The 26,219-nt window shown below is 39.0% G+C and overlaps 1 protein-coding gene across 1 annotated transcript in view; it reads left to right on the top strand.

Moving 5' to 3' along the window:
• FRMPD2 (FERM and PDZ domain containing 2) overlaps nt 1-26,219 on the top strand; it is a 215,795-nt gene that overhangs the window by 39,187 nt on the left and 150,389 nt on the right. The window contains 4 exon segments of the mRNA XM_036736525.1: nt 840-992; nt 11,257-11,442; nt 13,153-13,309; nt 18,604-18,814. Coding sequence (XP_036592420.1) covers nt 840-992; nt 11,257-11,442; nt 13,153-13,309; nt 18,604-18,814 — 707 coding nt within the window.

The following is a 26,219-nucleotide window of genomic DNA, read 5'->3' as shown; positions in this document are numbered from 1 at the left end:
CACTGGCTCTGAAGTCAGGAGGATCTGAGTTCAAATCTGACCTCAGACACTTGACACACTTACTAGCTGTGTGACCTTGGGCAAGTCACTTAACCCCAATTGCCCTGCCTTCCCCCTCAAAAAAAAGAACTTGTTCTTGATATAGAATCACAAGTTCAGACATCTCCTTCTTCCTTGCCCACTTTAGCAAACACTGTGCTGTTTGATTCTTATGACAATCCTGCAAGTAAGTGGTGTTATTATCCCTATTTTACAGTTAAAGAAAATGAAACGGGGCAGCTAGGTGGCACAATGAGTAAAGCACCAGCCCTGGAGTCAGAAGGACCTGAGTTCAAATTTGACCTCAGATGCTTGACACACTTACCAGGCTGTGTGACCTTGGGCAAGTCACTTAACCCCAATTGCCCTGCCTTCCCCCCTGCAAAACAAAACAAAACAAAACAAAAAAAAAGAAAATGAGACAAATAGAGGTTTTTATGACTTGCCTGGAATAACACAGCTAGTGTCTGAAGCTGAATTTTGAACTCAGGTCTCCCTGACTCCCAGCCCAGTATTCTTATCCACTACTCTACCTAGCTGCCCCATGTAAGAAGAAGATATATAGCTGTCTATGTCCTTTGCTAGTCCTGCATCTTACTTGGCTTGGTTTGAACCCTAACATCTGTCCATGTAGACACTTTTATTTATATCCCTCAGAAAACTGGCTTGGGGCTAGGTTGAGGATGTCCTGTTGAATGGAATAGGGGATTTTTCAACCAATGTTTTATTTTTACTTTGTTCAGGGTTCTATGAACACATTTTGATCATTAGCCTTTCCCTCTGTATTTTATTGCCCACAGGCACAGGGGAAACATTATTTTTTGGTTGAAGACTATATTCCAGCAAGCATGATTGAGAGAATGACAGCATCCTGTGCGCAACTGGAGATCTCAAAACTGCACCGTCACCATGGTCCCCTATCTGAAGAAGAAGTTGAACTGGAATTCTTAAAGGTATGAACTTTTAGTCCCTAGAGAATTAATGTTTCATTTATCTATGGTAGTATCTATCTTCCCAAGAGTTCACATATTTCACATCTGCAGTTCTATCTGTCTTTATAAGAGTTAGGGTATCCTTCCATGAGCTAGATTTATTCCTCTTTTAGTCAGATTTAAAAAAAGGGGCATGAGTTGCAGGGTTTTGAGGGTTAGTGGAGATAGTGGTTTTCTTCTCTCTGGAGGTTTTCAAAGCAAGGATTGGACTGGAGAGGAAATTTTTGTTTAGGAATGGATTGGATGAAATGGTTTCTAAGTTCTTTTCCATCTCATATTCTGAGAGTGAGTGGTATTGCCTTATGAATCTAAAGCAGTCAAGAAAAAAAAAGTCACCTAACCCCCCCCCGCCTTCTTCCTGCCCCCACCCCAACCCTATTCGTACTCTCTATCCATTATGCTCTGCTTTCTCTTTTCAACATTTTTTTTTTAGTATAGGAAAGGCAAATGAAGTCAATGAATATTTTATGTTGTTTTCATATCTTGATTTTACTCTGTGTTGAAACCTTAGTAAGCAGAAATGGCCACAAATGATTTATTTGTCCACGAGAATAGATTGTACCCAAGGTTGGGAGGAATGTTTAAGACCATGTTTTCTTATTTCAGTCCGGAGTCTTTTATTTAGACACATTCTTAAGAAAATTGAACTTTCTGGGATCATTTTCATGTCTGGTCTTTATTTTTAGTTAGTTAGTCACTTAACGTTCCTGTGTGGTAAACCCAATATGGCTTTAAAATGAAATAATTTCCCTTAAAAAGTGTGAGCAGAAATCCAGTCCATTTCGCATTCAGCTTTTATGCATAGCCAGTGTCAGGAATAGTTGGCACCCTCTCTACATGCTGAGATTTAAGTTGTTTTAGCAATCTGGTGCTTGGTTTATTGGGAGTGGAAGCACAGTGATAATCAAGGCAGAAAAGACAAAAGCCCCAATTACTGATGCACGTGTCATTGGAATCTACATGGGTCTCTAGGTATGGTGCCATCATATCGAGTGGTTTTGTACTAGTCTTATAAAATATTTGAACATTTTGGGCAAAAAAGAAATGATGGTCAAGGGAGCCTTAATCATAAGCTAAACTGTAAAAAAATTTTTTTAATCCTTTCATCGAAAACACTGATCAGAATTGAGAGGCAGCATGACAGAAATAGTGGAGAGCTCACTGGATATGGAGTTAGTGAGGCCTGGGTTCAAATAAACCTCAAGTAGTTACTGCAGTGTGACTTGATGGAATAGGAGCTTCTCAAGGGCAGGGGCTGTTCCATTTTTCTCTTTGTATCCCTCGTACCTAAGGCAAAGAAGGCATTTAGTGATGCTTATTAATTGACTTTGGGAGAGGCACAACCTTTTTGAGCCCCAATATTTTCATCTGTAAAATGGTGGTATTAACATCGACTTCATAAGATTGTTGTGAGGACCAAATGACAAAGTGTCTTCTTTTTTAAACAAACCTTAAAGCTTTTTATAAATGTGAGCTACTATTTAATGTTCATGCGACTTTGTGTTAGTCTTAGGTGATGGGCTGGTTTTTTTTTTTAACATATTGGCTATTGAAAGGCTAGGGTACTTTCATTTCCTTTTTGTCTTCATTTATGGTTATACCCTTTCCCCATTCCTCCCAGTCATGCCCATGGTATTTAGGGGCAAATGGACACATTTTAGGGATGTGCTAATTGAAAACCCCAGATTGTAGAATGACAGAACCAGAAGGAGTCATAGAGTTCACCTAAAGCTAAGTTGGTTCATTATATGGATGAGAAAACTGAGGTGGAGAATGGTTAAGTGATTTTCCCCAGTTCATTTGTGGTAGAATTGGGACTAAAATTCAAATCTCCTTGTTTGTGAAAGTAAGTCAGAGAACAGCATTATGGGAGCTGTGCAGGGAAAGACAGGAGATCTGAATGAAATGCTTGCCTTCACAAAGCGTCTGCTCACTTCAGTAAGGACTCAGGGATTGTACAGTGTTGCCTTCTACGACAATCCTGCTTATTCACGTAGTGCCCTGGTGGCCCTTCCGAGCTGGTTTTCCAATAAGGTAGGAAGTTGAGAACCCTCTGGGTTGCTCCACTTCCTGGAATATTAGCTGCACAGAGATGTTTTCCTAGTTTCTCTTAAGGAGTCTGGGTAGCTTTGAAATCTTCACTGATAATTTGCAACCATTGTTATGCTTTGTCCCTCTAGGCCCATCCAGGGCTAAGATTCAGCAGGATCTGTGGTGCTGATTGTACTTTTCTTAATGTGGAAAGTCAGAGGATATAGTTTGGAAGTTCCTTTGCCAGGTTGGAAATGAGGACAGGCCAAGGTCAAGAGCCAGGCAAGTGACCACAGCCCTGAAGGGTCGCAGGGGAGTAATGTGTTGTGTGAAGTACAGGCAGCGTCAAAACCAAGTATCACAATGAGATCTGAGCTGGGGTTATCAAGAGGTGAGATCTGGGATTCAAATTCTAATACTTTGGAAATGGACAAATCAAGCTGCTCTGAGATAGAAGAAAAGCTATCTCAATTTGCTATACTTAGGCAGTCTATGGGGATATGCATATTTCTGTATCTGGAACGTAAATAGCAATTGTTTCTGTTCTGGCCAGAAACTCTGAGGCTCTTCCCCTCCCAGACTGATTCATCTGTGAAGGCAAACTAGGCCATCTCTTGCCTCAGTTCTTACATAGCCTTTAATTACTGAATGGGCATTGCCTCAGACAAACTAAGACCGGCAAAGACCTAGCTTAGAAAGGCCAAGGTCTCCTACTGCATCCTCGGCCATTGCTAGTTGTCTTGACCTATGTCTTGCCATTGGACTCCAATGACTCTGGAGGAGCCTGAGACTGATGACTTTGCACAGCCCTGCTTCACTTAAATTCAATCTGCTTGCAAATCAAGACATCACCCTCCTGAATGAAGAATGAAGGATGAACAACAACAATGTTTGTCCCAGGGCTGCAACATCCAGGGAGTAAATTCCTCCCTATCTGATCTCAGGTCAAATCCAGCTTCAGACACTTACTAGCTGTGTGACTGTGGGCAAGTCACTTAACCTCTATTTGCCTCAGCTTCCTCATCTGTAAAATGGGGATAATGATAGGTGGTTGTTGTGAGGATCAAAAGAGAAAATAATTGTCAAATGCTTAGCACAGTGCCTGGCACATGGTAGGCACTATACAAATTATAGCTATGGTGGTTATCATCATCACCATCATCATCATCATCACCATCATCATCACCATCACCATCATCATCACCATCACCATCATCATCGTCATCGTCATCATCGTCATCATCATCGTCATCATCACCATCATCATCATCACCATCATCATCATCATCGTCATCGTCATCATCATCACCACCACCTAAGTGCCTCTTGTGTGCTTTACTGGCATTATTTGTTTAGTTCTTGTAATGTTATTGGGATAGGAAGATATTCCCTGCCTATTAATAGGCCTCATGTGGAGCCCATTAAGGGAAGCTTGCTTACATGGGCCTTGCTTGTAGGAAGGCTTTCACACCTTTTGGTACTAAGCTGATTAGGCACTGAGTCACGAGGGTTGTGATGTCTTCTGGCTCTGAGAAGTGTATATGTATACTCTGAGTTGGTATTTTGCTTTGGGGGTTCACTTATGAGAAGGATCTTTTGATTCCCTGGTTGAGACTCTGAATAGCCATATGTTCAGACCCCCCAACTGCTCAGATGTAAAGGCTCTCTTGATCCAGTGGGGTATGTAAAGTGTATAGCACTATTGCTTTGATTCAGACAGTTAGAGCCCTCTTTAAGTTTTATCTAATTCTAATTTCTCTGCTTGTATTTTTTCTGACATTCAGGGGGCTGACTTTTCCCCTGAACTACTGAATGTAATTGAAGAAGATTGTTGACCCCTTTAAAGTTGCTTTCCTTTAAAAGCAGATCAAAGAACCTGGGCTAGCAGGCCATCCTGGGTATGCTAGGGTTCTGGCTGTTACAGTCCTCTAAGCCCTTGGTGAAGCAGGTGGCTCCATTATCATGAACCTCATGTTAACAATGAGGAATGGGTCTTTGAGAGATTAAGTGACTTGTCCATGGTCACACAGTTAGTGAGTGTCAGAGGCAGATTAGAGTCACTTGCCTCTACTATGATATGCTACCTGTCAAGACAATCAAATGCTTTAGCTCTGCTTTTCTTTGCTTGAACACTAACACTCTTGTCAAAAGGTTATTTAATCACAGCTTCTTATGGCTGCCATTCCTTTGGACTATTTTTTTAAGCCTTTAAACTGCTGTCATGTGATGCTCTCTTAAAACAGAAATGTCCTCCAGTGTTATGTTTTCATCTCACTTCATCGGATGTCTAATTGAGCCAGTTCATTATCTCACCCTGATAGCAGACTTGACTGAGTGGAATAAATGCTGGCTGAAATGACAGCCATACCACACATGGCAAATCTAAGGAGAAAAAAGGAATTGGTTTGCACTCCACCCCATCTACCCTACCCTTTACACCACTGCCAGATTAACTCCTCCTTTTGCTAAAAATGGCCTTCAATGGCTCCCCTTTGCTTGACTAAAATCCTTATTTAATTGCTGGAGCTACCCTAGTGCCTAGGCCAGTGCTCTGTACATAGCTTAATAAAAGTTTGATAAATTAAATTGAAATTTTACCTCCCAGTCTATAGAAAAACAGAACCACAGCAACAATATTTATTAAACATCCTCTGTGTACAAAGCATTATTCTAGGCATGAGAGGGGAGATGCAAAATTTCAGTAAGACACATTTCCTGTCCTCACAGAACTTAGTCCAGTAGAGGGATAAGGTGCCATTGTAGAAAGCTATAATACACAATATCACATAATCTGTATACAAGGGTGAAGGTTTTTAATTATGACAAAACAAAACAATAAGCATATATTTAGCACTTACTACATACCAGGCATTGTGCAATAAGCTGGAAATAAAATTACAAGCCAAAAAGATAGTCCCTGCCCTTGAGGAGCTTATACTCTAATGGGGAAAGACAATACATAAAAAGGAGCTAAAAAGTATGTGTATGGGGGAAGGGTGGGGAGAAAACTACATCTAGTATGGAAGAAAAGTCGGAAGAAATAGGAGTGGAGTAGGAGAGAATTGGAGTAGATATGGAAGTTCACCCATCAGTGGATGGGACCACAGGGGTGGAAGAATCTTCCAAGGTTTGAAGGCTACAGTGGTCTTTTTAGTGACCAGAGACATCATCAGGGAAGATTTCCTGGAGCAAATATCTTTCAAGTAAAACCTTAAAGAATGGGTCAGACTTTAATAGGTGAAGAGGAGAAAGGAGGCAATTCCATACATAAGGAGCACTGAGTAAAGAATGGAGGTGTGAGAGTGAGGTGCATGTCTTCCCATAGTTTAAATTCTATTATAGATAGAATGAAAATCTCTAACAACAAAAAATGACAAAAGACTAGTTAATCACCCCATGATTATCAATGATATTTGATACGACAGGGTTGAAATGTAGTCTAGTGAAGAGAGTCCTAGTGTGATGTTGGGAGTTCAAATCCTGGTCCCATTTCTGCTACTGGATGGCTAGGCAAGTTACCTCACCTTTCTGGCTTTTGGCTTCTTCATCTGGAAAGCTGGAGAGTTGGAACGGATGACCTCTAGTGTTCCTTCCAACATAAACATTTCGTGTTTCTATAATAATATTCCCATACAGCTAAAGCATTTGGATAATCCCTTGGAGTTGGTTGCTATGGAAATTGACCTGCACAATTTGCAAGGAAGAAAACTCTTAACAATATTTCGAGGTTTTCCTTATTGCAAAGAGACCATCAGAGGATTTATTTAAATGTCTAGCTTATTTTATTGTTCTACTAGATTTTTAGCTTCATTCCCCCTTAGTGTATAGGGAAAGGGAAGCAGGATGGATTAAGAGTAAAGCAGACAAAAATGCCCTTATAGATGTCTTTTGCTTCCCTAGAACACTCCCCTACCTCCCTGCCCCCCAGTGGTAAGCATATGGGAGCTGTCCAGCACCAGCATAGCTGAAGAAATAGTGGGGAGGGAATCTGGAGGATTAAACTGCTGTGCCCTGGCTTCAAGGTATGCTCAGCTCATTGAGTGTGGCAAATTGCACAAACTCTTTAATCAGTTCAGCCTGAATGTAGTTCCTTTGACCTGCTTCCTATCTGGTTGTTGTTGACCTTCAGTTTAATCTTTAATTCTCCATTCTTCTGGATCCTTTTGCTCCTGCTGCTCAGGACACTTGAAGATTCTGGACAAGCCTCTTGCCTCTGGTCTTTTTCTTGTATACTGTATTTTCTCACTCAATATCTGAACTCCTTCATGATTTATAGAATCACACAATCACAGAATTTCAGAGTTGAGAAGACTGGTTGTTTTGACAGGCCCTTTGCCTCTGCCCCTTTGAGCTCAGCCTGTATCACCATGGACCTCCCCAGGCTGACTTCCAGACCCACATTACTTTGCCCTATGATACCTCAGCCTTTCCCATGTGGGGCTCCTTAACCTACCAATTCATTCTTCCTACTCTGGGCCTGATTCCCAGAAAGCATTCAGGAGTTGGAGAAATCACTAGTTACATGTAAAGTTAGAATGTAAATGAATATGCAGATGTGCAAAACTTTGTGGACACTAAGCCAGATGATCTTTAAAGAGATATGGCCTGAGGTTCCTGCTCCCCATGAAGCTTACAGAATGATAAAGAGATTGGAATGAGGAATGATGACACGTACACAAAAGGAATAGTAAAAAATAATTGACAAGTATATGCGAGGTATGAACAAGATTCCACATGAGGCCAAAGATGGGAAGGGTCAATATTAATGGAAGGATCATGAAGTCTCCATAGGGGAGCTAAGACAAAATTTCAGTGTTGGAAGGGTCTTCTGAGGCCCCCTAATTCAGTGGTCTCCAAAGTGGAGGCTATAGCCTGACCTGAAGGGATATATCCTCAACTAATTAGAAAATAGAAAGGTAGGTGTCATTCTTCCTTTGACAGCCATAACCAACTATGGGACTTGCGTCCAGTACAATAACATTAACCCAACACTCCTTCATTCCAGTCCTTCCTTTTGTGAAGGCCCCAACCTCTTCCTTCTGAAATAATTGATGGCCTGTCTGTGCAGTTATAATCTAATTGATCGTAGTAGCAGCTACACATAAGTCATTAGAATCCCCCTCCAATTACCCTTGTCCCCAAAATACCTACTTCCTGTCCCTTAATCACCTTATTTATGGCTGTGTCCGGGAGAGCCTTTCATTCAGAGGCAAGCAATCAGGAGTAAAGGTTGTGTCTTTTCCTGCTACTCCCTACCACTTCCCTTTTCACTTTGGGTAAGACAGAATGAATTGTACCAGATGAGCAGCCACGGATGGATTGTATTGTTATGATGAATCTTCTTGTATTATTTTTACCCCCCTCAACATAGTCTTTCCCCAAATTTCCCTGTTACTATCAAGGGTGCCACTATTCTTCCATGTATGCAAGTTTACAACCTCAATTTCATCTTCTATTCTCTACCTCACCTCTCTAACCAGTTGCCAAATCTTGTCATTTCTACCTTCACAATATCTCTCATATTGGTCTCCTCTCTATTTACCCAGCCTCCACCCCAGTCCTTCATTACCTCATGCCTGAACTATCGCAGTGGCCTCCTATTTGGACTCACTGCTATAAGTTTCTCTCCTCTTCAATTCATCTTCTACACAACTGTCAAAGTGATTTTCTCTAAAATGCAAATATCTCCATATCACTTTCCAACTCAATAAATATCAGCGGCTCCCTAATGACTTCTAATATCAAATGTTATTTCATCTTTATTTTATCCTTTAAATGTCTATTTCATATGTTTTACAAATGATTAGCATACATAATTATTATTGGTATGTAATATTTTATGTGTGCAACTTAGAAATTAGTAAATATGCTTATATTGGAGGTCTGTGCTCAGGTTTTTCTTACTGATAGTGATGTGTGGTCAAAAGAATTTGGAAATGACTCCTGTAGTTCAACTCATGCATGAAGAAGAATTCTCTCAAAAAAAATACCCCTGAAGTGGTTTTCTAGCTTCTGTTTTAATGTCCCTTGTGAGGGAGGAATGCCATTCTATTTGGGGATAGTCCTAGTTGGAAGAATATTTTTCGTAATTCAAAGCCTAAATTTTGCTTCTTTGAAGTTGCTATGCACTACTTCTAGGCTTGCTCTGTGCTCTCTACTCTTCACCTTGTTATATTTGGAGACAATTGTCATGTCTAATGCCACTTTCCCCACTGCCCTTAGTCTTCTCTTCATCAGGTTCCCTAGATACCCCAACTGAGCTGTATAGCCAGTTTCTTCACCATCATGGTTACCCTCTTCTAAACCCCTTCCAGCTTATCAATGCCCTACAAAAAATCTGGTACTTAGTTGATATTTGACTTGGGCTTTAACGGACAAGTAGGAATTTAACAAACTTTTGGAGATAGAAATTCTCTAAGCACAGTCATAAAAGTAGGAAAGTAAAAGGCATGTATAAAGGATACTTGATATCCCAATTTATCGACAAGAAGCCACATGGACAGGAATAATATGATTTAGAATTAGAAACACAGAGTGGCACAAATACTATAGGAGGCCTTCAATGCCAAGCTAGAGAGTTGGACCTTTACTTGATAAACAATCAAGAGCCATTAAAGAGTTTTGAGCAGACTAATGAGTTCAAATCAGCCTTGGATATTTGCCAGCAATGTAAACCTGGACAAGTCAACCTCTGTCTGCCCCATTTCCTCAACTGTAAAAATGGGATCATAATGGCACTTACCCACCAGGGTGGTTGTGAAGATCAAATGAGATATTTGTAAGGTGCTTAGCACAGTGCCTGGTACATGGCACATGCTTAATAAATGCCTGTTCCGTGATCATAACAACTAGTATTTACACAGTGCTTTAAGGTTTGCAAAGCACTTTTGAATGCTGGTTACACTAACAGAAATAATGAAATCAAAAGGGGGAAGAGACTGAAGGGGGACAGTAGGCTTAATTTTGGACATGTCGAGCTCAATATGTAAAGATGGAGATGTTTTGTAGGAAACTAAAGATGTGGTTCTTGAGATCAGGGCTAGAGATAAAGATGTGGAAGTCATTTTCATAAAGTTGAAGCAATGGAATATGACAAGATTGCCCATGCAGAAAGTGTGGAGAGAGAGAGGAGAGGGAGGCCAAAGAACCCTGAGGTCCATTTATCCTAAGTATATGAAAAGAGGAAGAGGAGTCAGGGTAGGAAAAAAAGAGAGGAACCACTTAGAGAGGTAGGAGGAGAATCGGGTATCTCTGAAGCCAAGAGACTATCTACAAGGAGAGGATGATCTGCTGTCAGGTCAGAATAATAGTCAAGAAGGTAAGAATTGGGAAAAGGTGGCTGAATTCAATGATTAGGAAGGCATCAATCACTCTTCAGGGAGTAGTTATACAACAGTCATGAAAACAGAAGCCAACTGGCAAGGGCTTGAGAAGAGAGTGAAGAAGTAGCGGTATCAGCTGTAGACTATATTTTTAATATCTCTTCTATTAAGTTAATTTATTTATTTTTAGTTTTCAACATTCACTTCCATAAATTTTAAATTTTCTCCCCCTCTCTCCCCCTCCCCTCCCCTAGATGGCCTGCAATATGATATAGGTTTTACATATACATTCTTATTAAACAGATTTTCACATTAGTCATGTTGTACAGAAGAATAAGAATGAATGGGAGTAACCAGGAGAAAGAAAAACCATAAAACAAAACAAAACCAGAAAGAAAATAGTCTGCTTCAATCTGCATTCAGATCCCATATTTCTTTTTCTGGATATGGATGGTATTTTGAATCACAAGTCTTCTGGAATTGTTTTAGGTCTTTGCATTGCTGAGAAGAACTAAGTGTAGACAATGTTTTTAAGAGATTTGGTCAGAGTATGGAGAGGTTGGATGAGATGATCGTTAGAAAATATAGACAGAAAAGGAAGAGTTTTTATTTCAGAATTAGGAAGACCCACACATTTCTACAGGCAGATCAAGAGGAGTCCACAGAGAAACAAAAAATTGAAGGTATATGACAAGATGCATTCCTACTTATTCTTATCTAAAGATAAAAGAAAGGGTTTGTTTTATCCATCTTTGAATTCCTCACTCCCCCTTCTATCCCCAGTGTAATATGGCACTGTAATAGGAGCTAAACAAATATCCATTGATTGCTTTAATTGTGTGCTTCTAAACCAGTCATTTCTGTCTCCTTAGCTGACCCAGAAGCTTCCAGAATATGGTGTTTTATTCTATTGAGTCTTCCAAGAAAAGAAAATGCCAGAGGCAGAGATGAGCTTGGGAATTTGTGCCAAAGGCATAATTGTATATGAAGTAAAAAACAATAATAGAATTGCAAGTTTACGTTTCCAATGGCAAGAAATGGGAAAAATTTCCACCCAGGTCAGTCCAATTCAGGGGCAACACATCATTTACTTCCCCACCCCCTCCTTGTTGCCCGCTATTCCATAGAAAGAATGGAAAACATAACCTTGAAGAGACCAAACTTTGTGTATGCCATTCTTCTACATTATATACTCTGGCGAATGCTGTCATTTTAAGGCCTGCAGGATTAGGTTTTCCTTCTAGGTAAGGCTCTCTTAACTCTAGGAATCCATCAGTGTTGACACTGGTGGGCAGGTAGTCTAGACTGGGTGTTCAGTCAGGACTGTTCTACCATTTTTCTCACTTGTTATTTCTGTCCTTTTGTATCCCCATTGGTATTAAAGGACACCACATCTGGCTTTAGTATTTCAGTTTTCAAGGGAACTATTTTCCAAGAAGGTTTTTATCAACACTTATGGGATGTGATTTGTTCGCATATGTATTTATTCTATCTACCTTTCTGCAGGACTACAATTAGTTGCGGAAACTCTCTTTTCCTTCTTCCTTCTCCTCCTCATTGTTTTTCCTCTTTCTTCCTGCTTCTCCTCCTGTTTTCCTTCCTCTTTATTCTTTAATCATAGTTGATGGCAGCATGGTGTAGTGAATAGTGTGCTGGGCTTGGTGTTAGGAAGACCTAGATTAAAATTCCACAATTCTGAGCTGTGTGACCAGGGACAAATTATTTGACTGCTATGCCCTTCAGTTTGTTTATTTGTAAAATAAAGGTCCAGTTTAGCTCAAATCTAGGATCTTGTGAATTTCTCTGAGCTTCAGTTCTCACATCTGCAAAATGGGGCTAATAAATATTACCTATAGTACCTACCTCCTGTTGTGCCCCAGTTGTGCAGGCCAGGTTTGGGTTGTTCTAATTATAACTGTCATTTGCAAGTGTGTAGTATGCTCTGAAACTTTAAAGCTTAATATATAAATGTAAGTTATCATACTTATATACTTTGAGCCTTACAACAACACTGGGAAATAGACACTACTATCAGTATTGTTCCCACTTCATGGATGGGGAAACTATGCTTCAGAGAGCTTATGGGTCTCACAGTTAGTAAGTGTAGTGTTAAGATTCAAACACAGACTTTCCAACCACCACCACAACAAACATTTATTAAATACCTACCATTTGTCTAGAATTTTGCTCAGTGCTAAATGTACAAAGCAAAAATGATATAGTACTACTCTTCAAGGAACCTCGTTATACTAGACATTAAGATCAGGATTCCTTTTTTTTCCTTTAAAATTTCTTTAAGATCAGTATTCTTTCCACTTTACCAAACTTGCTTAGTCTGCTTACTAATTTGTTTACTGCTCCCTATCTCTGCTTGTTTTCATTCTGGGTTTTTCTGTTCCCTGGGCTTATTGCTCAAGTGCCAGATCGGTGGGCTTCTTCTCTTCCCTGGGGATTGCTATTAGCTATGCTTAAATGACTATGAGCAAATTAGATTGGAGGAAAATGAACTGTTCAGTTCATTCTGGCTCAGCTTTACAGCAGAGATTCAGACCTGCTGCTTACATGGGTGGAGAGACAGTCTTGGGCACATTGACTGAATGAAGTTTCCAGGCTCTGGACCATTTGTCCTGGTCCTGGAGGGATGATTGTGAAGATAGTTAGACACTCCTCATGAACCTGTGCTAGCTGAAATGAAATAGCTGGTAGAACTCAGTGAATTGAATGTGGATAAATCACCATGTGAGAGTCTTTATGTTTTCTTTCTTTAGAGAAAGAAATTCACCATTGAAAGCAACATCAGTGGTAAGAAACACACTTTCATTACTGATACTGCCAAGACGTGTAAATGTTTGCTGGACCTCTGCTCTGACCAGCACCGATTTAATGCACAGATGAGCTCCCGGCAGTTTTCCCAAGTTTTATCAGGTGAGTAATGCCACAGTCACAGTTCTATGGAAAATACTTCTAATATGACATACTCATGGTTCTCAATGTAAATGAGTCACTAGTGCTATGGGATTCCTTTCAGATGTTCCACAGATCAGACACTTATTAGCTGTGAGACCCTTGGCCAGTCACTTAGTGTCTCTGAATCTTTTCCCTTATCTGCAAAATGGGAATAAATCTTGCATTGACTACCTTTGTAGGGTTGTTGGAAGGCTGATGCCTTGTTCTTAAAGCACTATATAAATGTGAGATATCATTTTTAGATGGGAAAATAGTCTGAGAAAAGTAATAGAGGTGGTGAAAAGCAAGATAAATGATTTTGAGCTATGGAAGAAAACTTAGAGATCATTATAGTCCGACCTCATTTCATTTATATTCAATTTTTCATTTTATTGATATATTTTATTTTTACTTATCTTCATTTCTACCCATATTCCTCCCTGTTCATTTATCCAGTGAATCATCCATTATAAAAAAGAATAAAAAATGACCCAAAGAATAAAAAAGCAGGTCAACAAAACCAAAGAACACAGGTCCCTTCTGGCAGGCGTTTCAGTGGATAGAGTATTGGTACTTGGAGTCAGGAAGACCTGAGGTCAAACCATTTCGTTCTGTTTTTCCTGTTTTTTCTGCTTGTGGCTCCTCTCCTAACCTCTTATTAGATGTGTAAGTGACCTTAGCAGGTCAGTTAACCTCTGTTTACCTCAGTTTTCTCATCTGTAAAATGGGGATAATAGCACCTACCTGTTACAGTTGTTATGAAGATGAGATGATATTTATAAAAATGCTTTGCAAAGAAAGTATCATATAAATGCTAATATGATTAAATCTTTTATGATCAATCAAATATGTAAATTTATGTAATGTTCCATACCTATAGTCCCCCATGTCTGCAAAGAAGAAATTGAGGCCTATTTTTAATATATCCTCTCACCAACCTTAGTCATTTTAATTAAACAGGATTTAGTTTTCTTTTTCGCTCCTTTTCACTTACATTTTCATAATGATTATATATATTGTTTTCCTGATTTGGCTTACTTCACTCTATTAGTTCATAAAAGTCTTCCAGGGCTTCTCTGAATTTTGATATTCATTATTTCCCATGCCATAGTGGTATTCCCTTATATTTATGTACAGTCATCCCTTCCACGTTGTGACTTTCCCCATCATGGTTTCAATATATCGCAGGTTGGCATTAAAAATTAAATGGAAATTTTTGGGGAGTTTTGTGGAAGTCATAGACAACACAAAAAGGTCAGCAGATGACACAGAAAAAGCTTAGAAACACAGAAATGCCTAAAATATATGTCTAATATTATATAATATATATTTTATCTTTTAATACCATAGTAATTCAAACTTCTTCTCTAGCACAAAGGAAGGGCCAAAACATTTTTGCAGAGATTTTCCAGATTGCAAGGGCACTGTGTCCCTAACCCCTATGATGTGGAAGGGATAACTGTACAACAATTTATTTAGCCCAAGAGTTCTTAACATAGTGCCAATGGACCCAAGAAAGGAATGGATTTTAGAGAGTTTGTGAACTTGAGTAGGAAAAAAATTACATATTTATTTTCACTAGCTTTTGGTTTCCTTTGTAGTTCTATGTATTTTACTGTATGCACATAAAAGCGTCATTCTAAGGAGGGGGGCATTAAGTTTCACCAGCCTGCAAAAGGAGTCCATGGCACACAAAAGACTCCTATGTTAGCCATTCCCCAGATTAATGAACATCTACTTGTTTCTATTTCTTTTGTACTTTAAAAGTGCTGCTATGAATATTTTGGCATGCATAAGATCTTGCTTATTTTGGCCTCCTTGGAGTATATGCTTAACAGTGCCTGACTTTTATTGATGATCAAATTGATGCTCAGAGAGGTGAAGCAATTTTCATGAGATCACACAAGTATTAGGTGGTAGCAGATATGGGATTTAAAATTCAATGCTCTTTCCACTACATCATGTTGCCTTTAAAAGCTCTGGACCAAAGGATTACACCAATTTTTGCTGAGTCAGAGGGTTTGCGTAGAAGGAGATAAACTACAAACTCCTTGGTGTAACATTGAAGGCTCTCTAAAACATGGCTACAATCTACCTTCCCAGCCTTATTTCAAATCATTTCAATTCACAAACTCCACATAACTGTTAAACTAGACCACTAGTTGTTCCAAAAATTCAATATTCCACCTACAACTTCTGCAGTTGACAAACCATCTGCCAAGCCTGGAATATGCTCCCTTCCTATCTATGCCTTTCAGAATTCCCTCTTCCTTCAAGGTTCATCTCAGGTGCTAGGGACTCTGTGAAGCCTTCTCTCACCCACTCCCATTCCTCAGATGCTAGTTGTCCCCATTTCCCTAAATTTTCTTCCATTACATGTAGCTGTGTACATGTTTTATCCACATGTATATGTCTTGTTGCTCTGATAGAATAGAAGCTCCTTGATGGCAAGTGTTATTTTTATTTTTTTTATTTCTGTCTTTCTAGCATCTAACATAATTCCATGTGTGTGTATATATATGTGTACATATACACATATATATATGTGTGTGTATATGTATATGTCTATATTTGTGTATTTAATAATAACTGTTGAATTAAATGGGGTTACATAGATAAGATTACAAAGGTGAGGGCTTGAATGTATGATGGAGTTTAAACTTTATTCTAAAGGCAACAGGGGGCCACTAGAGGTTTATGGCAAAGAGTGACATGATGAAAGTTGTATTTTAGGGAGATTAACCAGCCTTTTCTCTGTAGAGGATTTTCAAATGTGTTACTCCACAATAATTAACCTATACTTTCTCAAAGAAGATTATTAAGGGTTCTCAAAACCAGGTCATGTGAGAGAGTATTAGGGGAATGGGGAATTAAGATAGAAAGGAATAACTGCATATTGGGTCATACTATTTTTTTTTGCTGGAAAACAAAGAAAAACAAAATTGTCTTCTCTCAATGTAATTGCACTTCCTTTAGTGGGAGTTAAACTTCAGCCAAATGCCTCCATATAGCATGTGAATGGATAGTGCAGGGGTGGGGAACATGCAGTCTCGAGGCCACAAGTGGCCCATTAGGTCCTCAAGTGCAGTGCTTTGACTGAATCCAAACTTCACAGAAGAAATCCTTTTATTATCTATCTTTTACTAAACTACCCAGTATACTGGACTGAGACTCAAAAGAACTGTGTTGGGATCCCTATTTCACTGCTTTCTCCAGCTGTGTTATTGGGCAAGTTGCCAAACCTCTCTAGCCCTCAGTTTCCCCACTTGTAAAAATAAAAGAGTCAGACTGTATTGTTGCTCAATCAAAATAGAATGGACATGACAGATGCAAGAGATATCTAAAATATACACAAGTTGGTGACTGATGAGATATGGAAGAAAAAGGATGGGGAATGATGTTATGTCATGGACATGTTGAGTTTGAAGTGTAGCTAGGGCAACCAGATGACCATCAGGTAGTTGGAAATGCAGGTCTGGAGCTTAAATACTGGAGTAGAACTAAGCAAAGATGTTAGGACTAGAGATACAGATCTGGATGTTATCTGCATAGACGTGATTGTCAAGGAAGAGAGAGAAAGGAAAGGACTATAGAAAGGAGAGGACTAAGGAAAGAATGTTGGAAAACATCCACCTGTAGGGGGCTGGAGAAAAGGACAAATGCCTGGCAAATAGTAGTTGCTCAATAGATGTTTGTTGAATTTCATCATAAGGTACCTTCCAGTTGTGAAGTATGTGATCTTTGGGGAATAGGATAAACTTAGGGAAACCATTGCAAATTCATGTAACTATTCAACCAAACAAAACACATGTAGCAATACGAAGCTAGGTAAAAATTTTATTCAAACTTATCATTATATGCCTTAAACTAAACTTTTCTTCATCCCTGGAATTGTTTGCATTGAAAGAGTTAAATCTGTTTGCTGTGTTTGTGTTAAATTTAAATGAGAGATGACTGGTGAAAGAGTTTTGTTTCTGTAGCCCCAGTACCTAACACAGCGCCTGGCACATAGTAGCGCTTAATAAATACTGGTTGATTAAAAAGTAGAAAAGGGGCATGCCTTCAGGAAACTTTAAGCTCTCTTAATCTTTGCCTCCAAGCCCAAATAAATAAATGAGCATAAAGTTAACCATCCAGAGTCTGTTCATGAACACATGTGCTTAAGTGAAGTTGAAATCTACCATATTTCTCCACTATTGTTCCCTACCCACACTGACTGATTTTCTACTTTGTGATTCAACTGTACCCAAAGAACACCCAGTACTTAGTTTAACAAGTTTAGTCATCAACCTCTTGCATTCAGAGGCCATATCTTTTATTTCTGTGTATCTCCTGGAGCACCCAGAAGAGTGACTTGGATATAGGTACTTAATAAATATTTTTAAATTTTGAGCCGAGATGAGAAAGCCCTCATTAGACTAAAAAATCCAAACCAAACCCCTTTGATTTTCCAACAAAAACAATGGCAATGGGCTTGTGCAGATGTGAAAGCAATCCACGTTACAGAGCTTGGCTGCCCTTCCTTTCAATAGATACATACTATAGCCTCACTGTAAAGCTAAATGGAAATGTAACTACAGCTACCTGAGAAGATTAGGTATTTTGGTTTTGCACGTGCACACACACACACACACACACACACACACGCACGCACGCACACACACAACATGCACCATTTGTTACCTCACCTCCATATTAGGCACTATGTTGTGGAAGGCAGACCATGAGAGTTGGAATCACATGAACTTAGTTCAAATTCTGGCTTTGCCACTTACCAACCATGTGACCAATGGGCAAGTGGCTTTATCTCTCTGGGTCTCAGTAAAATGAAGGAGCTGGCTTAGATGATCTCTAACATCCCTTCCAGAACTAAATTGATGACATTCACACATGCACATGTAACTTATACCTTGTATAACTTTAACCTCACATGTCAAAATGCTGGCATTTCTTTAATTTTCCTATTATAGTGGAGAACAGATGGCCTAAATTCAACAATCACCTTCTTTTTTTAGAAATGCAAACACAGCTTTGGATACAGCCAGGTTTTTGCAAAGAGTCTCTAGCAGTTGAAATTCTTGGTAAGATATAGTAGATAGAATGGCATTAATGTTCACTATTTCTCTCTCTCTCTCTCTCTCTCTCTCTCTCTCTCTCTCTGTCTCTCTTTCTGTCTCTCTCTCTCTCTCTCCCTCTCTCTCTCTCTCTCTCTCTCTCTCTCTCTCTTTCTCTCTCCCTATCCCCCACTTCCTTTCCTTTTCTCTCAAATCCAGAAGATAATCAGCTCATGCAAATGTTCAGATCAGATTCTGCAAATGTACCCCAACGGGAGTATCTTCCCCTGATTCAGAGATTGTCCTGCTCAGAAAATATGTTGCTTGGATCTAATCCGGAAAATACATCTGGAAGGCTGCTGGACAAATCATGTGATAATTTCAATATGGGAAATGGTCATAGGGTTGGAGATGAAGGCAACCAAGACAGGTGGGTTTCAATGTCACTTGTGTATAACCAAGCTACCATTATATACCGTATCCATATTGGGCAAGTCATTTTCTCTGATCTTCGGTGTCCTTACTACAGTGACACTGTATCTACACCTGTCTCCAGTGACGCTGTAATATGAAGGGAGCACACTGATCTCCAACCTCTCAGTTGTAATCCCATTGATCCTATGAAATTGTTTAAGTGTGATGTATGGAGTGCCACAAGAAAACAATTGAAACAATAACAAATATTTGTTATGAACTTACTATGTGTAAGGCTAGGTGCTAGGGATACAAAAATAAAATTAAATCAATTCTTGCCCTCAGGAAATTCCATTTTTGGGGTGGTAGTGGAGGGCATTTAGTACATACATAAATAATTGCATATATGTATATATACATTACTCACACATATACATTCAATATAATTCAAAGGAATTTAAAGAGGGAAGAAAATTAATGGAAAATTAAAATTAAATGGATTAGGAAAAGCCTCAGATAGGAGGTGGCCCTTGAGCTGTCTTGAAGCGAGCTAGGAATTCATAGAGGTATAGATGAGGAGGTGAGTACATTGACTCCTATTGAATTTTTCCTATAGCACCCTCAGATCATTTTCACATGAAGTACTGTCTAGCTCCTCCTCCCACATTATGGACTTCTGCTATTGATTTTTGAACCCAGTTATAATATTTTACAATTATGCCTCTTGCATTTCATCTTATTAGATTTTGTCCACCATTCTAGCCTGTCAAAATCTTTTTAGATTCTAAATATGTCATCAGCTTGTTAGCTAGCCCTCCAGTTTCATGGCATTGTAGATTTGACAGACAGGGCATTTATGTCTTCGTTCAAGTCATGAATCAAAATGTTCACTAGGACAAGGCTAAGGCCAACACCCCGAGGGACCTGCTTTCAAGGTCACATCAATCCATTATTTCTTGCTCTTGGGGTACTGTCATTCATGCAGTATTGAATTCCCTTGACTCTACAATTTTCCAGTACACACTTGACATAGGCTGGTTAGACTAGGTCTCAACTTCCAGAGGAAGATTTTGGAGACATTGAGAAAAAAAAAGGCAGTCTATTAACGCTTGAAACTAAAGCTGTTTTACAAAGTCTTGTGTATATTCTTATTTTGTGCACTTACAATTGGTGCTTTAAAATGGTGCTAATTATCTGCTTAGTGTAGATGGGCCCATTTGTAAAGAGCCTGGGCTACTTTTATAGCCAAGTTATCTCTTCTATAAAACAGCTTTAGCCCTCACTGCCATAGGCTATCTCCAAATAGCCCGTAGTTCTAAGCATTAAGATCTCTAATTCACTTTGCTAATTAGGTGGTGTTGCGTAGTGGGAAGAGTCATGGACTTGGATTCAGGAGCCCTGGATTCAAATTCTGGCTCCCAAGTCCTTTGTGTGATGACAGCCAAGTTATTATTTAACATCTCTGAGCCTCAGTTTTCTCATCTGTAAAATGGAGACGATGACACTAGTGCTCAATCAAGTGCCTACTATATGCCAGGCATTCTGCTATACCATCTACTCCCTAAGATTGTTGTGGGAAAAGTGCTTGGTAAACTTTAAAGCACTAATGAAATAAGAATGAATGGAATTGATAATCAATATAGTTACTCTATGAATTGGTAATTTGAAATGAGTCGCGAGTTTTGCTTCAGCCTCTTTTTCTTATAAGGTTCTTGAATCAACAAGTATTTGTTAAACTGCTACTATATGCCAGGCACCAGGCTTGGTGCTAAGGCCATAAATACAATGAATTTAACAGTCCTGCTCTTAACTATGCCCAAAGGGCTATAAAAGTGTACATACCTTTTTATCCAGCAATACCACTACTAGGTCTGTAAACCAAAGAGATTTTTTTAAAAAGAGGAAAGAACCTATTTGTACAATGATATTTATAGCAGCTCTTTCTGTGGTGGCAGAGAATTGGAAATTGAGGGGCTGCCCATCAATCAGGGAAGGGCTGAACGAGTTGTGGCATATGATTGTGATGGAATAATATTGTGCTGTAAGAAATGATGAACAGGCTGATTTTAGAAAAACCTGAAAAGACGTACCGATGCAGAGTGAAGTGAGCAGAACCAAGAGAACATTGTACCTAGTGACAGTAATATTGTACAATGAACACTTGTGAATGACTTAGCTATTCTCAGTAATATAATGATTCAAGACAATCCCAAAGGACTCATGATGAAAAATGCTATCTGCCTCCAGAGAAAGAGCTGATGGCATCTGAATACAGACCAAAGCATACTATTTTTAACTTTCCTTTTTTATTCTTCTTTTTTGGTTTGAGTTTTCTTCCACAAAATGACCAATATGGAAATATTTTTACACGGTTGTACATATATAACCTATATCAAATTGCTTGCCATCTTAGGGAAGGGGGAGGGGTGGGAAGGAAAGAATTTGGAACTCAGAAAAGAAGAATTTTAATCATTATTTTTACATGCAATTGGAGGAAAATAAAATATTAAAAATGAAAAAAATTCAGATCATAATGGATTGCCCCCCCCCAAAAAACCCCAACAATCCCTGCTGTTAAAGAGCTAACATTATAAGAGAGAAGACAGCCAATTTATTTTCTTATTGGTCAAAATCAGGTTCAGAATATCAATTCTTTTCACTGCTTCTACTACAATTTGAAAATGAAGAATTTATCAATTACTCTGCTTTTAGTGAGGAGACTTCCAGTAGTTTTCTCCCTCCTTCTCCACTTTTAGTTTATGTTTCCCTTGAGCAGATTAACTGTTCTTTAGGTAAATATGTTCTTTCTGGTCCTTGTTAGATGTGCTCTATCTCTGGCAAAGAACCTGCTATTTCTATATCTTAAGCTGCATGTAGAAAGCTGAATCCTGTTCTTCAACACCATTTTACTTAGTCAACTGTTCCCTATTTTTCCCTCTCTTTTCTCATTTTCTTACCCTTCATTCCCAATGAATCTGCAGATGTGGGTAGTGGTTGTCAGATCTGATGACTCTTGGGAATATCTTCATTACACTCCAGATACATGCTACAGGAAGAAAGTTCATGTGCTGAATACTCATGTCAGGTCCACATAGAGCAGGCTTCATCTCAGTTTTTAATTAGGAAGTTGGTGCTTGCCAATATGCTTGACACAGCTCAGCTGAACCGACTTGTGACTATGAGATAACTTTTTGCCCTATGAGCATGGGATACCTCTTCTTCATGACAGCCCATCAAATGCTTAAAGATAACTATCATGGCTCTATTTTGCAAAGTTGTCTCTTCTTTAGGCCAAACATCCTCATCCTTCAACCAGCTCTTCAAATGCAGGGAGACAGTTATAGTGGATTCCCCTCAACTCTTCTCTCTTTCCGGGCTAAATATCCTGGGATTCTCAACCTTTTGTGTGTCATGGGCCCCTTTGGCAGTTTGGTGAATGTTATGAACCATTTCTCAGAGTGATGTTTTTAAATAATTGAAGGAAATGCTGAATTTCAGTTAGAAGTAATTGAAAATAAAATTATAATTTTCCAAATTCATACTCCCTGACATCTATCCATGCACCTGGGTCCATGCAGCCCAAGTTAAGACCCCTTCCTCCAATTCATCCTCACATGGAATGAACTCAAGTGCTTTTATTATTCCAATTACCCTCTTCAGGAAGCTCTCCAGCTTACCAATGTCCTTCCAAAATGTGGCACCTGTAACTGAACACAATACTCTGGGTGCAGTTTGATGTGGGCGAGTACAGCAGGATTATCACCTTTGTCCTGGAAATGGTATCTCTCTTACTTAATCTTAAGTACACATTAGTGTTTTTGGCTGACATATCGCACTGTTGACTCATATGGAGCTCGCAGTATGCTAAACCCCAAGATTTTTTTAAAAAATAGATTACTAGTGAGTTTTTTCCCCCAATCTTGTTCTTGTGAGGCTGTGAGGTCACATTTCATCTTATGATACTTGACCTACTGAGTTCTAGCTTACCATGATGTTTTGAATACTGACTCTGTCCTACTGTGTCCTACTTATCTCTTTCAGATTTGTGACATCTACAAATATGATAAACATGCCCTCTATCCCTTTATCCAGGTCATTGATAAAAATACTGCATGGTATACAGCTAAGCAAAGATCCCTGGGATATACTGCTGGAGACCTCTTTTTGTGGCAACAGTGAATTTTCAATGACTGTTCTTTGGGTCTGGCTGTTCTTTTCCTTGCCCTTTCCTCCCCTCCCCTCCCATTCCCTTTCCTCTCTTCTTTTTGTTTCTATCTTCTTTTTTTCCCTCTGGCAGAGCCCAGAGATTCTTCCTGTTTTCTCTACAGATATACAAATAATAAGAAACCACGTTCACTGGGGCTGTGCAATGTCTCCTTAGAGCAGATGCTCTGACATCCCGGGTTCTAATGCTTAAAAACAGTTTCTTCTCACTGCTCATTAATGTGGAATTAAAGCCTTGAGAAGTGACATGGGTAAAGGAGAATGTTCATTCAGCCAGCCATCTAGAAGGAATTCCAAAACAATTGTCTCCAGAGGAGCTGGCTTCAACATGGTATCATCAGCTTCCCTCCCAGTTTAGCAAGTCATTATGCCATTTCTATAAGATCTTTCAAATATATAGCTGTCAGTTGGCAAATTGATAGGCCAGGCTTATATTACATTATATTATGAATTAATCATCTCCTGAATCTATGTCAGGCATATTAATACTTTCAGTAGAAAAGCATATTATTCAGTTAACTGAAACTACTGTTTACTGGTTGGTATCTTGAAACTTAGAGAGCCCTGGACACATTCCCAGCTATCATCTGGGCCTTGTATAACCTGATTCATCAGAAAGGATATGGCCTCCTTTTCGGAGTGAAAGTCAAACAGAGATCAGCATTCATTTTAAAGAACATTCAGCAAACAATTCTTTTTTTTGTTTTTGTTTTTTATAATTAAGATTTTTTATTTTTAGTTTACAACACTCAATTCCACATAATTTTGAGTTCCAGATTTTCTTCCCCCTTTCCCCGCCCCAAGACAGCATGGAATCTGATATCTCTTCTACATATTACTTTGCACTGAACTTATTTACACACTAGTCAAGTTGTGGAGAAGAATTATGACCAATGGAATGAATCATGAGAAAGAAGAAACAAAACAAAACAAAAAAGCAAAACAAAAACAAAAGAGAAAAAAAAAGAGAAACCGAGGGGAAAAAATGGAGAGCATACAGTGTGCCTCAATCTGCATTCAGACACCATAATTCTTTCTTTGGATGTAGATAGCTTTCTCCATCATGACTCCTTTGGAGTTGTCTTTGAACCTTGTGTTGCTGAGAAGAGCGAGGTCCATCAGGGTTAGTCATCGCAGAATCCATTTATTTGTGGTTGTGTGTAATGTTCTCCTGGTTCTGCTCCGCTCACTCAGCATTATATCATGTAGGTTTTTCCAGGTTATTATGAAGTCTGTATGTTCCCCATTTCTCATAGCACAACAGTATTCCATTACCTTCATATACCACAACTTGTTCAGCCATCCCCTTGTTCAGGCATCCCCTTGATTTCCAATTCTTTGCTACTACACAAAGAGCCACTATAAATATTTTTGTACATATGGATCCTTTTCCCACTTGTGTGATCTCTTCGGGATACAGCCCTAGAAGTGGTATTGCTGGATCAAAGGGTATGAACATTTTTATAGCCCTTTGGGCATATTTCCAAATTGCTCTCCAGAATGGCTGGATCAGTTCACAACTCCACCAACAATGTATTAATGTTCCAATTTTCCCACATCCTTTCCAGCATTTATCATTTTCCTGTTTTGTCATTTAAGCCAATTTGACAGGAGAGATGTGGTATCTAAGAGTTGTTTTGATTTGCATTTCTCTAATCAGTAGTGATTTAGAGCATTTTTTCATATGCTTATAGATATCTTTAATTTCTTCCTCTGAAAACTGCCTGTTCATATCCTTTGGTCATTTCTCAATTGGGGAATGACTTGTATTCCTATAAATTTGCCTCAGTTCCTTGTATATTTCAGAGACGAGGCCTTTATCAGAGACACTGGTTGTAAAGATTTTCTCCCAATTTTCTTCAGCAAACAATTCTTGAACACCTACTGTGTGTGAGGTATTGAATTGGAAACCATGAGAGACAGAGGTAAATTAAACATAATTGCTGCCCTCCAAGAGTTTATACTTTAACAGGGGAGGAAAATACATACACAAATAGCTATGATATAAGAGAGGATATGATAAGTGATATAGAAAACATACAAAATACCATGGGAGTTCAGAGGAGGGAGTACTTACTTCTGGTTGGTGGGATCAGTGGAAACTATGGGGAAAATATAGCATTTTAGTTAGGAAGCTCAGGAGGATTTGGGCAGGTAGAAGTGAGGAAAGGCCGTTGCAGGGAGATAGAATATCTGGAATAAAAGTAGAGGAGTTGGGAATATGGAAATAAGGTTCAGGTCAAGTAGACTGGTTTATCTTAAGTGGAGATTTTATATCAGGAAAGATTAGGCTTGAAAGGTAGGTTGGGTCCAGATCATGGATAATATTCATTGTTATATTTAAGAGTTTGTTCGTGATTGTTACAGAGCCATTGTTGTGTTTTTTAGTCAAGTCTAACTCTTCTTGATCCTATTTGAGGTTTTCTTGGCAAAGAATCTGTAGGTGTTTGCCATTTTCTCCTCCAGCTCATTTTACAGATGAGGAAACTGAGACAAACAGGGTTAAATGACTTGCCCAGGGTCATACTGCTAGTGTGTGTCTGCAGCCAGATTTGAACTCAGGAAGATGAGTCTTCCTGACTCCAGCTTGGACACTCTATCCACTGCACCACCCAGCTGCCCTAGAGAGCTGTAGAATGTTGTGTCAGAGGAGGGCTTTGAACTAACAATTTCCTGACTCAGCCCAATAGTGGTTTTTTTTTTTACATCACATTGCCCCTCAAAATGATTCACAGGGTTCATGCTTGGGTAAGACCTTGAGATAAATAAGAAACTCTCCTCTTCCATGGATCAGACTTCATGAAAAAGAGGATGTGATTTCACATTTGTTAGGCTTGCTAATAAAATAAAATAAAAACGATAGCTAAGATTTACAGAACTCTTTACATACATCTCATGCAATCCTTACAACAGCCCTATGAAGTAGGTACTATTCTCACCCTGGTTCATTTTACAGATGAAGAAATTAAGACTGAAAGAGATTAAATAGCTCACTCAGAATCACCCAGATTGTAAGAATCTGAGGCAGGATTGGAACTCAGTTCTTCCTGATCCTAAGTCCAGATTTCTACTTATTGCACCACCTCACCACCATCATTGTGGAGATAATGCTAATATATTTTTCTGGAGCTCTCTTTTTAGCTAAAAAAAATCTAAGATCCTCTATTAAATAAGAATACTTAATTATTCCAGTGCAT

This window comes from Trichosurus vulpecula, chromosome 8 (genome assembly GCF_011100635.1).
Source record: "Trichosurus vulpecula isolate mTriVul1 chromosome 8, mTriVul1.pri, whole genome shotgun sequence".
NCBI classification, from domain to species: domain Eukaryota; kingdom Metazoa; phylum Chordata; class Mammalia; order Diprotodontia; family Phalangeridae; genus Trichosurus; species Trichosurus vulpecula.
This window is presented reverse-complemented; position numbering and strand designations above follow the sequence as displayed.